The sequence below is a fragment of the Oryctolagus cuniculus genome, chromosome 2 (assembly GCF_964237555.1).
Source record: "Oryctolagus cuniculus chromosome 2, mOryCun1.1, whole genome shotgun sequence".
NCBI lineage: Eukaryota > Metazoa > Chordata > Mammalia > Lagomorpha > Leporidae > Oryctolagus > Oryctolagus cuniculus.
In genome coordinates, this window is record NC_091433.1 from 163,799,042 (window position 1) to 163,813,157 (window position 14,116).

The following is a 14,116-nucleotide window of genomic DNA, read 5'->3' on the forward strand; positions in this document are numbered from 1 at the left end:
GGAGAGATAAGCACCTAAAGCATCAAATGTTGACTAAGCAGTTGTCACAGTGAGAACGAGGTTTGAGAATTCACACCTTTAATATTTTGCTGTGGTAGAGGTTTTGAGAATACTAACTTCATTTCAAATTCTCTCATTATATTTATAAATAAAGTAGCAGATCAAGGCTTCAGACATGACAGAATACAATATAGAAGCCCTTCTTATTCTTCAGAGTGCCATTAGCTAGAAACGGCTATTAAAGATTCATCAGAATCCAACATAGTGTTTTCTGACAGTTTACCCAAGGGGCTCCTGAACCTACTTGGAGGAATTTTCTTTCAGACAACTAGGAATTGATATAGACCTAATCCCTTTGCCTTTTTAGATTCCACAGAATCTGGCAGTGGTAGACAGTAATGTTACTTGATGATCTGCTAGAAATTACTAGAGACAAAATGATAGAAGCAGATAGTTCTTCAGGAAAGTTTAAAGGTTTAAAGTTCCAGAGATAGTATATTTAATTGAATATGGTGATTATGCCTTAAAAGAAGAAGTACTGTCATGGCCATAGAAAATTATTGTTCATAGTTATAATTCATTCATTCTTAAATGAAGTATTTTAATGAAGTATTTGCTCTTATCATACTTAAATTACTTATGATTAAGGAGGTATTTGAATTTTTTATGTCAATAAACAAGTATAGGGTATAATGTTTTTGAAGACTACACATAAGGAAAAACCCACGTCTACTTTTAAAGCCAGTTTCACACAACCTCAGTAGATGTGGCTTCTGACGGCTATCACAGATTTAGCAGGGAAACCTGTTCTGCACAGGCTTGAGCAGTCTGTATCCTTTGAGCTATTAAAGGTCTTTGAGTACCATTTATGATGGAATGCGATACTTTAGCTGTAACACTATCTCATAGATGTGTTTCTATTTCATCTGTATGTGAAATACAATACTACTTCTGTCTGCTCTTTAAAGAAGTGTCTTAGCAGACTCTTCCTTGAAAGAATAAAGAACAATCTGTATTTTTAGAAATTGGTACCATCTTTTTAAGCATGGACATTGCCTTTGTTTTTCAGGCAGAGATTTTGGAGGTTTTGTTTTTGTTTTTAAGGAAATTAAACAATTTGTCTTTTATAGGAATGAACTTTTTGATCCTAATTTTGATAGCTATAAGGTATGATAAGGGTTAATGTTCAGAAAATTAGTACAACAGTTAACATCATGCATTATTTTCTCTTTAAAAAAAACTAATTATGAACTCAATTCTTTTTTTAAAAAAGATTTACTTACTTATTTGAAAGGCAGAGAGCGAGAGAGAGATCGATCGATCGATCTTACATCTACTGGTTCATTCCCCCATGGCTGCAGTGGCTGGAGCTGGGCTGATCCGAAGCCAGGAGCCAGAAGCGTCTTCCAGGTCTCCCAGTGCAGGGGCCCAAAGACTTGGGCCATCTTCCATTGCTTTCCCAGGCCATAGCAGAGAACTGGATTGAAGTGGAGCAGCTGGGACTCGAACCGATGCCCATATGGGATGCCGGCGCTGCAGGTGGTAGCTGTACCTGCTGTGCCACACGGCCAGCCCCTTAATTCTTTTTTTGATTTATTTACATAATAGATTTTATTTGTCATTTAGTAACCATCAAAAAATAAAACAGTTTAAACTTGAAGTTTCTAGAATTTGTTTACCATAAAGAATGCCAGACTTGGGCTGGTGCCGTGGCTCACTTGGTTAATCCTCCACCTGTGGTGCCGGCATCCCATATGGGTGTTGGGTTCTAGTCCTGGCTGCTCCTCTTCCAGTCCAGCTCTCTGCTGTGGTCCAGGAGGGCAGTGGAGGATGGCCCAAGTGCTTGGGCCCCTGCACCCACATGGGAGACCAGGAAGAAGCACCTGACTCCTGGCTCCTGGCTCTGGATCAGCGCAGTGCTGGCTGTAGCAGCCATTTGGAGAGTGAACCAACAGAAGGAAGACCTTTCTCTCTGTCTCTCTCACTGTCTACAACTCTACCTGTCAAAAAAAAAAAAAAAGAATGCCAGACTTAACATTTGAATTATGTGTGCTAGAATTATAAGCAGTATTAAGTTGTTGTTTTTAACTATTGCATTTAACTGCTGTGTATATGTTTATTTCACTCTATTTTGTAAGCATCTACAGTAATAACTGCCTTTGTATGTTGAATAGTTTCTGCTTTAAGGGTTTTGTTCTCTTGAAACCAACACAAGAACCATCCCTCATTGCCATCTTGTTAAATCTTAATTCTGAAAAAGAAATGTTTTATGCCTCTCACTTCTACAGCATGGAGGCTTTGAGTATTCCCTGAGTGTCAGGGGTTTGGAGTGAAAGCAAGGAGAAGATGATCCTTTAAAATTTAAGAGATAAAACCCTTCCCATTTGGAACATCATTGTCCATTAGAGCAAGTGGACAAGGAAACACGAATTATAATTCAGTATTATAAACTCAATAACAAAATGTGGTACTGAGTATAGGGATTAACACAGAGCCTAGCATATAAGGCCCATACAAACAGAGACTGTGTTTGATTCATTCTTTTATGTCCAGCACTAAGGACTTGGCATTAAATACATTTAAGATTGGTTAAGTGAATTAAATAGAAGCAAGGACATCTTCCCAAATGAGATGACATTTGGGTTTTTATGTATTATTTATTTAAGAGAAGGATCTCCTATCTGCTGGTTCCTTCCTGTGATTGATCTAGGAGTGAGTGGGGCTGAAGATTGGGAGCTGGGAGCCTGGGACTCAGTCCAGGTCTCTCACAAGGGTGGCAGGAACCCATTACTTGAATCATCACAGCTGTCTTCCATGGTCTGCAGTAGCAGAACATTGGAGTCAGTAGCTGGAGTTGGGTATTGAACCCAGACACTATGGTATGAGATGTAGGCATGTTTACTACTAGGCCAGATGCCCACCCTGAAATCTGAGTTTTGAAAGTCCCAACAGGTAGGTAAAAGGGTGAGATGATGAATATCAGGTATGGACAACAGAGTGAATGTGAATGCAGTGTTTCAGCATAAAGTGTCAATTGAAGAACAGCTAGAGAAGTATTAGTGAAGAAATAAAATTTTTATATGTTTTTTTAAATTAAAAGATAATTTGATCACTTTACATTTTCTTCCTCCCTTCCTCCCTTCCTCCCTTCCTCCCTTCCTCCCTTCCTCCCTTCCTCCCTTCCTCCCTTCCTCCCTTCCTCCCTTCCTCCCTTCCTCCCTTCCTCCCTTCCTCCCTTCCTCCCTTCCTCCCTTCCTCCCTTCCTCCCTTCCTCCCTTCCTCCCTTCCTCCCTTCCTCCCTTCCTCCCTTCCTCCCTTCCTCCCTTCCTCCCTTCCTCCCTTCCTCCCTTCCTTCCTTCCTTCCTTCCTTCCTTCCTTCGACAGGCAGAGTGGACAGAGAGAGAGACAGGGAGAAAGGTTTTCCTTTACCGTTGGTTCACCCTCCAATGGCTGCTGTGGCTGGTGTGCTGCCACCGGCGCACCACGCTGATCCAAAGGCAGGAGCCAGGTGCTTCTCCTGGTCTCCCATGGGGTGCAGGGCCCAAGCACTTGGGCCATCCTCCACTGCACTCCCGGGCCACAGCAGAGAGCTGGACTGGAAGAGGAGCAACCGGGACAGAATCCGGCGCCCCGCCCGGGACCAAATGGCCAAGTCTGGGACAGGCTGATGCCAGGAGCCTGAACTCTATCCAGGTCTCCAACATGAGTGACAGGAACCCAAGTAGTTGAACCATCCTCTGCTGCTTATTCACGCATATTAGCATGGGGCTGGATCAGAAGTGGAACAGCTGGGACTCATACTGGCACTCCCATATCGGATGCCTGCACCTCAAGGCAGCCACCAGAACACTTTCTAAAATGTTGCTTAAACTACCGCTTAAAAGGGCTCTGATATTTTTAAAAAGTAATTTGAATTGTTATTGATTAGATATTTTCACTTTAATATGCATTATTAGTGTATTTATAATTTAATATAATTCATAACCACTGGGATCCTTTGTATAATCAGTGTACCTTTTCATATTATAAAGATTTATAGGACTATATTACTATATTTTCATTTATGACATGCTGATGTTTATTGAAGTATGACAACATACTTCAAGTTTTATATAGAAGTCCACTATAAAAATAGATATAGTTCATGGGTGCTCACTCTCTACTTTTATATGTCTACTAGAATAGTTCCCAGATTCTCCCAGGGGTTTAGTGGAAAGAGGTTTGATTTAGACACAAGGAGATCCAGGTTCAATACCTACAGTATTATTAGTTAGCAACAAAAGGATTATGAGTACCTTGTTTTTCTCTGTGCTAAATAGAGGGACTGAGTTACATGACCTCTGAGATCTCTTTACTTCTAAAAGTTGATAGTTCTATAAATATGTGTTTATGTATTAGACTGTAGTCCTCAGTTATAGCTACATTTTTCAGGACTATATCTTAGTGAAACCAAGGGTTGTATACACTGTTTTTCTAAAATAGTTATGTTCATTTGAAAAAAAAGTATTTTTCATGTGTGATATAGTTTTATTTTAAGAAAAAATTCATTTATTTTGAAAGAGTTACAGAGATAGAGGGAAAATCAGTGTTACACAGATACAGGGAGAGACATACACAAGTGAGGTTCAAAATGTAGAAACGAAAGAGATTACTTGTGGGAAAGGGTAGAAGGAGATAGGACTGCCATTGTGGCATAACAGATTAAGCTACCACCTGCAACACTGGCATCCCATGTGGTGCCGGCTCAAGACCTGGCTGCTCCACTTCCGATCCAGCTCCCCATCTGCTAATGTGCCTGGGAAAGCAGTGGAAGATAGCCCAAGTGCTTGGGCCCCTGCACCCACATGGGAGACTTGAATAAAGCTCCTGGCTTTGGCCTAGTCCAGCCCTGGCCTTTGCAGCTATTTGGGGAATGAACAAGCAGATGGAAGATTCTCTCTCTCTCTTTCTCTCTCTCTGCTTTTCAAATAAATAAAATAAATCTAAAAAAAAAAAAATGTAGGTGGAGAGAGTAGACAAGGATGGAAGCTACATTTGCAGAGTGGAGGAAAATACAAGAACTCCGTAAGATAAGAGAGCAAAGAAATCAGAGAACTAAAATAGATTGTGTCACCAATATTAAGGAAAGAGAGTTTCAAAAATGAAAGCAACTTGGGCCTGGCGCTGTTGCATAGTGGGTAAAGCCGCCACCTGCAGTGCCAGCATTCCATATGGGTGCTGGTTCAAGTCCCAGCTGCTCCGCTTCCAATCCAGCTCCCTGCTATGGCCTGGGAAAGCAGTGAAAGATAGCCCAAGTGCTTGGCCACCACACCTGCATGGGAGACTCAGAAGAAGCTCCTGGCTTTGAATTGGCCTACCTGTTGAGGCCATCTGGGGAGTGAACCAGTGGATGGAAGACCTCTCTTGCTCTTTCTGCCTCTGCCTGTAACTCTGCCTTTCAAATAAATTAATAAATCCTTTAAGAAAAAAAAAAGGGGGGGAACTTGACTGAAAGCTAGATAGAAACAACCCACCATGTGGTATTAAGATTCACCAGTGAATGAAGGTAAGTTAATCATGAACATAAAGGATATCTGAGAAGATGGCTTAAGCCCCTGGGGACATGTAATTCAATGTGTAAAAGTAGAACTTTTATCTAGTGCCAGGTTTTTTCTTTTTTCTTTTTTTCAATGAATGATGATTTAATCATGTAGTATGTTGAAGAAAAAATAAGTTTACGAGGTTAGATAGCTACTCACATTAGAGTGTGATGGTGTGTTGAATGGAAAGCACTGAATTGAGGATCACAAATTCTGGAGTCCAGTCCAAATTCTTGATACTTTAACTGCCTGCTGATTAGTCATCTAATAAATAGAATGGAGAAATTTATTAAATAGCTAAATTATAATCAGGTTGGTCCTTGCTGTACTGAATATGGTCAGAAGTGCTTGGCCAATTGATTAAAACCTTCTTGGGCTCAGTTTCTTCTCTGAGGAGTTATAGTTCAGTCTAGACTGTATTTGCAGGTCATTTTATGTCCTTGGTTATAAATACCTATTTTTTAAAAAATGTTTGTTTAATTAGGTTAAACAAGCCCACATTTTAATTACCTTGCTTTTTGTTTATAGGTCCAGGGACAAGTTCATCCTACTCTTGAGTCTAATGATGATGCTCTTCAATATGTTGAAGAATTAATTTTGCAGTTATTAAATATGCTATGTCAAGCTCAGCCCCGAAGTGCTTCAGATGTAGAGGTATGATAACTTTTTACTTGTGTTTAGTTTTTGTGTGTATATACACACACATCTATGTGTGTGTGTGTGTGTGTGTGTGTATCAAACCTAGTGTTTGTGGTAATGTCAGCAAAGGAAAAAAAGAGTTTGCTCTCCAATTCTGCAAAAAATATATGACTATATGGTATATAAGAAAATGAAGACTGTTTTTCTCCATATTGAATATATGATAATTTTTGTATATTTCAGCTATTAAACTGTTCCATATTTTGCTTTTATGCTAAAATGAACAGCTTATTATGGCTAGCTTGATAACACCTTTAATAATAGTATATATTCAAATGTTTATTTGTAAATGTTAGCTAGCATTCCAATAACATTTCCAGGAATGTTTTTCAATTGTTATATGTGTTTTAGGTGGCAAGTAAATTCATTCCCACCAATTGAAAGAGGAAAACATCTCAAAACTTAGGAAGAAGGATATACAGTGGCAGAAGAGTAGGGCAAAGGAATCTGAAAATTGGTGATAGCAGTGCTGTGGAACCTTTTCAGGGCACAGCACCCATAGAATGTACAATATATTTATGGCACACTGTGGCTACTAGGTAATCCCTACCCAGGCCCTGCCCTACTCCCCTGAGGGTAGAAGGATTGACAAGTAGGCATATTTAATGAGAGCATCTAAATCAGATAAGGAAAACAGTGAAATGTTTTACATTTAAGTGCTTGCTATATAGAATTATGCACTACTCTAAACACGTTCATGCTTTGTATTTTATTTAAACTTCATAATAACACCACAAAGATGGCACTTATTTTCCCCTAACTAGAATATGAGCTCCTGGGATTTTTTTCCTTACTCACTGCTGAATCCTCAGCACCTTGAAATAATAATGTCTGGCAAAGAAGCCACTCGAGAAATCTGTATTGAATGAATGAATGTGGAAACTGAAGCACTGAGAGATTGAATAACTTGCCCAAGATCACAGCTAATAAATAGTGAAGTCGAGAGTTTAATCCAGAGAGTCCAGAGTTTTGAGTATGCATTCTGCTAAGCTATCCTGCCAAGTAGGAGAAGACAGATAGATTGGAAAAAGAGAGGGAACAGGGTATTGAATTTCTTAGTAAGGTCATAGAACTGATAATACTAGACTGTCTCAGTGAGAAAAATAGAATAGATTGGGATCTTAAAAAAGTTGTTTGAATTTAAGGTTTCATTCATTACATACTACAAAGCAGGATGGAGCCTTGTGGTGGTGGCTGGCCTAGAGGTGAAGATTCCTGATGTGAGTGTTTAGGGAATTAAATGCCAGTGGTGTTTTAGGTGTCCTTAATATAGACAGTAAAGTTGAAGGCAGGACTTCTCTTGAAAGTGGAGAGGAGCCAGTGCTGTGGCACAGTGGGTTAACGCCCTGATCTGAAGCTCTGGCATCCCATATGGATGCAGGTTCGAGACCTGGCTGTTCTACTTCCAATCCAGCTCTCTGCTGTGGCCTGGGAAGGCAGTAGAAGATGGCTGAAAGTCCTTGGGTCCCTGCACCCTCGTGGGTGACCTGGGAAAAGCTCCAGGCTCCTGGCTCCTGGCTTTGGATCGGCCAAGCTCTGGCCATTGCGGCCATTTGGGGAGTGAACCAGTAGATGGAATACTTCTCTCTCTCTCTGCCTCTAGCTCTTTGAACTATCATGGTCCAAATCAATGGGATTTTGTTTTATTGATGTAGACAATATTCATTTTTTTAAAGATTTAATTTATTTATTTGAAAGTCAGAGTTAAATGGAGAGAAGTAGAGAGAGAGAAGGAGAGAGAGAGAGCGTGCGCGCGCGAGAGAGATCTGCTGGTTCACTCCCCAACTGGCTGCAAAGGCTGGAGTTGTGCCAATCTGAAGCCAGGAGCCAGGATCTTCCCCCGGGTCTCCCACGCAGGTACAGGGGCCCAAGGACTTGGGCCATCCTCTACTGCTTTCTCAGGCCACAGCAGAGAGCTGGATTGGAAATGGAGCAGTGGGGTTCGAACTGGCGCCCATATGGGATGCCAACACTGCAGGTGGCGGCCTGCAGTGGCATACCACAGCACTGCCCCTGCAGACAATATTCATTAATACATGTCATTAATATATGAGCATTTACTGTCTGTCAGCTAGTATTCTGGATGAATAAGAAAGTCTATATATAAATGCTATGAGCATGCACAAAGAAGTATATATATTATTTGACCCTGTTGATCCAAATTAATTCAAATGTGAGAAGATACTATATGAAAATTACTCCAGTTTGGTTTATTTCTCCCTCTATTATAGTGAGTATAAGTTTCTGTAAAGAGGCAAATGCTAGTAGTTGTCTTTTTCTTTTTTGGATATGTCCCTGGTAATGTATATTTTAAAATTTCCTCTGTCTATTCATGATTGCACTGTTCTTTATTTCTCTCTGGCCACCTTGACTTTCCTGTACCCCTTCCTAACCTATAAGACCTCTATTTAGCCAGCTTTGGTTTCTTAGGACCCTGATACATTTTGCTTCTCCTCATTTATCTTATGCTTTCCTGAGACTCCTTTATCTTAGACTTTTTTTGTCATGAGCCTTCTCATCCTCAAATTTAAAAAGTCTCCTTTATTGTTCATTCATTCATTTTAGAAAAGATTTTATTTATTTATTTATTTGAGAGGTAGAGTTACAGACAGAGAGAGGGAGAGACACAGAGAGAGGCCTTCCATCTGCTGGTTCACTCCCCCAAATGGCTGCAATGGTGGAGGTAGGCCAATTTGAAGCCAGGAGCTAGGAGCTTCTTCTGGATCTCCCATGTGGGTGCAGGGTCCCAAGAACTTGAAACATCTGCTGCTGCTTTCCTAGGCCATTAGCACAGAGCTGAATTGGAAGAAGAGCAGTTAGGACTGAAACCTGTGCCCATATGGGATGCTGGTGCTGCAGGCAGAAACTTAGCCTACTATGCCACAGTGCTGGCCCCCATTCATGCATTTTTTAAAGGTTTTTTCCTTGGTATCCTAAAGAGGTCTTGTAGGTCTACTATGTTTTCCACTAACCCTTAGGTTTCCTGAGGAATTCCTTTCTTGACAAAAAAAAAAAAATCTCCCATACATTTTAAGCCCTTGTTGGTACGTTTAGTATTACAAAATATACTTGAATGTTTGAATTTTTGTACTGAAGTGCATGTATAGGAATTTTCATAGATAATAGAGTGTTTTCAAGGCCATTTGCTGGAACCTCTTTATTGTATAAAAGAAAAGACAGGATTCTGCTGATAATAAGAAGCAGAACTGAATTTGAAACTTAGCTCTGTATTTTGTTAATTTTTCCAATAGTACTACATACTAAGATGAAATTTCTCATTTAAAACAAATTAATTATCTTGAAAATGGCAGGGTAATAGTATTCTAATTTCTGAAACTTTTGTTGATCATTTCTTATTGGGCTTCTTTAAAAATATATAAAATGTTTGTGACAGAAATTTTATTTTACTATAAAATTATAATTAAACATCACTTCAAGAGATAAAATAATTCTTTCACTTTGACCTTTCCACATTCAAGGCACCATTTTGATGCTATTAATCTTTTTCATACACTCTACCCTTAGCATTATCTCAAGTATATATTTGGTAAATGAATTCCATTAATAAGTTTCAGATATTTTGGGGGCAAGCACTGTGGCGCAGCAGGTTACACTGCTGCTTTAGACACCCACTATTTGGTATGCCTAGTTTGAGTCTTGGTTACTCTGCATTTCTGATCCAGCTTCCTGCTAATGTGCCTGGTAGGCCTTTCAAATAAATAAGTAAATATCCTGCTCTTCATTATCATTTGCCATTCCTTTTATCATTTCAGATTTTCTGTTCCCTTCTCAAAATAATTAACTTGTATTGAAATGGATAAAATTGATATGGATAGGAATTACTGTTCTATTTTCTTTTTATTTTACGTTGACCTCTGCCTATATACAGTTTGTTTCTGTAGTTCTTCCACTGGTGATTGCTTTTTAAAAAGGCATATGTCAAATCTATTTATAATTGTCAGGTTGAGTTCAGCTTCTATCCTCTTCTGCTTCTCTATCCCTATTATACACCACTTTTAAAAATAAGTCATAAAAGTACTTTCATACATTGGCGAATCAACATTTAAAAAAATAGAGGGATGGTGTTTGGTACAGCAGTTAAGACTCCTGGTGAGACATCCATTTCCACATTGGAGTGCGTGAATTTGATTTCTGGCGCTGGAAATCAATTTCTGGCCCCAGCTTCCTGCTAATGCAAGCCCTGGGAAGGAGCAGTGGTGGCGCAAGTAACTGCGTTCCTGCCTCCCACCTGGTAGACCTGGGTGAGTTCCTGGCTTCCAGCTTTAGCTCCATGGCCATTGTGGACATTTGGGTTAGTAGAGAGACATTTCTTCTCTCCCTCTCGAATTAATTAATTTAAAAAATAGGAAATACCATTGTGCTGCATATAATTAGGGTAGGTTTTGTGTCTTGAAGCTTTCAGTTGAGAATGTGTGGTATATAAGGATGTAATGTAAAATGTTGAGAATTTATTTCTTACTATGAATTGAATTAAAACAAAAGTCATCATGGAAAAAAATTAGAAAAAAGTTAGAAAACTGTAGGCTCATACCCTTGTTAGGTTGTATCATAGTTAGACCGATTTAGTTAATCATTAGTTAAATGCACTAGTATAAACATTTTACCTGAAAACCAAGGTAGAGTTAGTCCTAAATCTTTTTGTGATTTTTGGGGCTGACAAATCTATAGAACTGACTTAGCTAAAAGAATAATTTTTGTTTTGGATGTTCTTTTCCACCTCTCGCCCTCCCCTTCTCTGCCGTTCCACCCATCAGGCTCCCCCTGTGTTTTGGACCTTAGTGTTGCCTTTACTGCATGAAGGTAGAATCCTGGCGAGTAGATTTTTAACTAGATTTTAATTTCATTTTTAACTATAACAATTTATTTCAGCACATTTTTAATTTTACTAATTAGAATTAAAATAATCACTTTAAAATTTAATAGTTACTTCAGCCTTGAACATAGTAGAACAGAAAATTTATTAAAATTAAAAAGATTAAATTTTTCATTTTCTATATTTGCTTCTAGTGTGTCCTACAATCAGGGTGTTCCTCCCCCGTCCCTCAGCAACACTTGGATGCTTTATTTTACTTTTTACTTTTTTTTATTTTACTTTTCAATGGCTACAGACACAAATTTTTGTTCAGATTTATAATCTGGGATGATGTTTAATCTAGGGTGTTTTTTAATGCTACTAATTGAATACTAATCAATTTAAAACACGTGCGTTTGGAGTTGAGGAATAGCGGCCTCTACTGGTTCTTTTTTTTTTTTTAAGATTTTTTTTATTTATTTGAAAGGCAGAATTACAGAGATGTAGAGGTAGAGGCAGAGAAGGAGTGAGGGAGAGAGAGCCATAACGGCCGAGCTGCCCTGATCCAAAGCCAGGAGCTTCTTCTGGGTCTCCCATGTGGGTGCAGGGGCTGAAGGGCCTGCTTTCCCAGGCCATAGCAGAGAGCTGGATCGGAAGTGGAGCAGCTGCCCACATGGGATGTTGGCGATGCAGGCAGAGGCTTTAACCTGCTGTGCCACAGCACCGGTCCCTCTACTGGTTCTAATTGTGGTACCCTGCAGGTGGATTTTAAAACTTGAGAGTTTTGTTTTAAATGAACAGTACCTTTAGTTCTTTTACATTCTTTGGAAATTTTCATTGAGTAAGTGCTATAAATTCAATTGAGGTGTTTTCTTAAAGAAATTAAAGACTTACGGAAGACTAACTGAAGATAAGCTACAGTATATTAAAATTGCTGCTACTCACGTAAACCATTGATTTCTGTGATTTGTAAATCATTGTGTAAGTACTTTTGCATGATTGATATAAAGGGAAAAAATTCTTAGAGATTCCAGTTGCAAAATACTGCTTGAGTTTGTAATTGGTATTGAAAAGAAGGTGAAGTGAATGAGAATTAAAATTAGATATTTCTTGAGTTCAGGTCTTGTACCTTAAAGTTTTATAAAAGTAATGTATAAAGTGGCTTCTTCTTCTTACTGTCATTAGCTTACCATAGTGAAGTTGAAATTCATGATATGATTTTTCCCCTAAATAATGGAAAGGATAGTCTCTTAATTGCCTAATTAAGACACTAATACATTGACAATTACTGTTTTCTTTTGACTTAAATGTAGTTTAAATTATACCACATATGGGAAGCTCTACTTTTGGTATTCTTTTATGTTAAAAGTAAATTTTAAGTGACGAGCACTATTTCATGTTTGTTGCTTAGTTGTTATTTTCCTATTTTCCAAGGAACGTGTTCAAAAAAGTTTTCCTCATCCAATTGATAAGTGGGCAATAGCTGATGCCCAATCGGCTATTGAAAAGAGGAAGCGAAGAAACCCTTTATCTCTCCCAGTAGAAAAAATTCATCCTTTATTAAAGGTAAAGCTGAAATATTGCCTTCTTGCCTTTTAAAAGTGAGCTAAAACCCACCATTTTCAACACTGAGAATATATTTTACAGTTAATAGGGTCAACTGAGGAGTCAAGTTCTCTTACTCTAAGTTTTCCAGGGATTCATGTGGTGGGGAGGGATGCTGTGATAACAAGAAAGCATAAATTGGGCAATATGATTGAAAGTAATTTCATAAAAATAACAATCATCAAGTAAACTGAAAGTTCAGACCAAGAAAGTTATTGTGGATTTTGTTTATTAGTTATTATTAGAACCACAAAAAGGATTTATGACAACTCCTCCTTGTTGGTTAGATCTAAGTGTCCCTATAAATTCTTCAGACTTTCATAGTTTGTATAAGGGCCTCTATAAGACTGCCATAGGTTTATGTATAATCGTTAAACAAAAATTTCCTGAAGACCCTCAAAATGATCCAGTATTAGTTATTTAAATCAGTCATCTAATCAATTCAGTCTCTCCTGAACTAATAGGAGGACGGCTGGAAACTCCAATGAGGTTGTTTCTGTTTTACTTAATAAAGAACTGTTGATTAGCTTTAACAACAAAAATAAAGATATGGTAACAATTAAAATTTTAATAGTACTTTTAGACAAAATAATTTTGTAATATTATAATATAGGCAAAATATCAATGCTTATATACATGGTCTCTTTTTGAGTTTTGTTCCTCAACAAAGTTATTACTATGATCCTCAGTTTGTAAGTTAGGTAACAGAGGCAGAAAGCAATCAAGTAACTTGTAGGCCTGGTTCACAAGACTCTACATGATAGTATTAATCAATCAAGCTCTGTGTAATCTTTTTGAAAATCTGACACTAAATAACTTAAGACTGTAAAAGGTTTTGTTTTGCATTTGGTTATTAGGATAGAAGTATCTGCCTTTATCTTACTAGTCTGAGGAAATGTACAAGTTATAGAAAGTTGCTAAATTATTAGTAGTTGCATACTTCTTTATGTTTCTCTTTTCAAAATTTTCATTGAGCATACATTGAATTTTAACTCAAAGAGAATTAACAGATTAAGATATGTCCATGCTGTGTTAATACTACATTTTGAATTTTATAATCTAATTGTGGATATCATTTCAAGTTAATATTACATCTTTATCATGATACATGTAATAGTTTTAACATATCCCAAAAGGTAAATGTGACCCATCCCTAACTTGAAGTAACTTATTTTAAAAAATGCCTCTTAATTGCATTGTTTAGAAAATACAGTTTATTCTTTTATAGGAACTGATAAGCCCCATAGAAGCCAATCTCTTTGAAGTCTAAAAGGACATTCAGCATGCTCTCAGTAACCACTATTATTCAGTAGGACATATCGTGAGGTTTTTTTTCCCCCATAGATATAGCCATTGACACCAGTAAAGTGCCACTTAAGTGCCCAAAACTAAGTTTTGGGGAACCTGTGTTCCTTTGGAA

The 14,116-nt window shown here is 38.1% G+C and overlaps 1 protein-coding gene across 2 annotated transcripts in view; it reads left to right on the plus strand.

Moving 5' to 3' along the window:
• SOS1 (SOS Ras/Rac guanine nucleotide exchange factor 1) overlaps positions 1 to 14,116 on the plus strand; it is a 138,043-nt gene that overhangs the window by 44,473 nt on the left and 79,454 nt on the right. For both annotated transcript variants that reach the window (XM_051842966.2, XM_051842967.2), the window contains exons 2-3: positions 6,108 to 6,233; positions 12,526 to 12,657. In XM_051842966.2, coding sequence (XP_051698926.1) covers positions 6,108 to 6,233; positions 12,526 to 12,657 — 258 coding nt within the window. The remainder of the gene's footprint in view (positions 1 to 6,107; positions 6,234 to 12,525; positions 12,658 to 14,116) is intronic.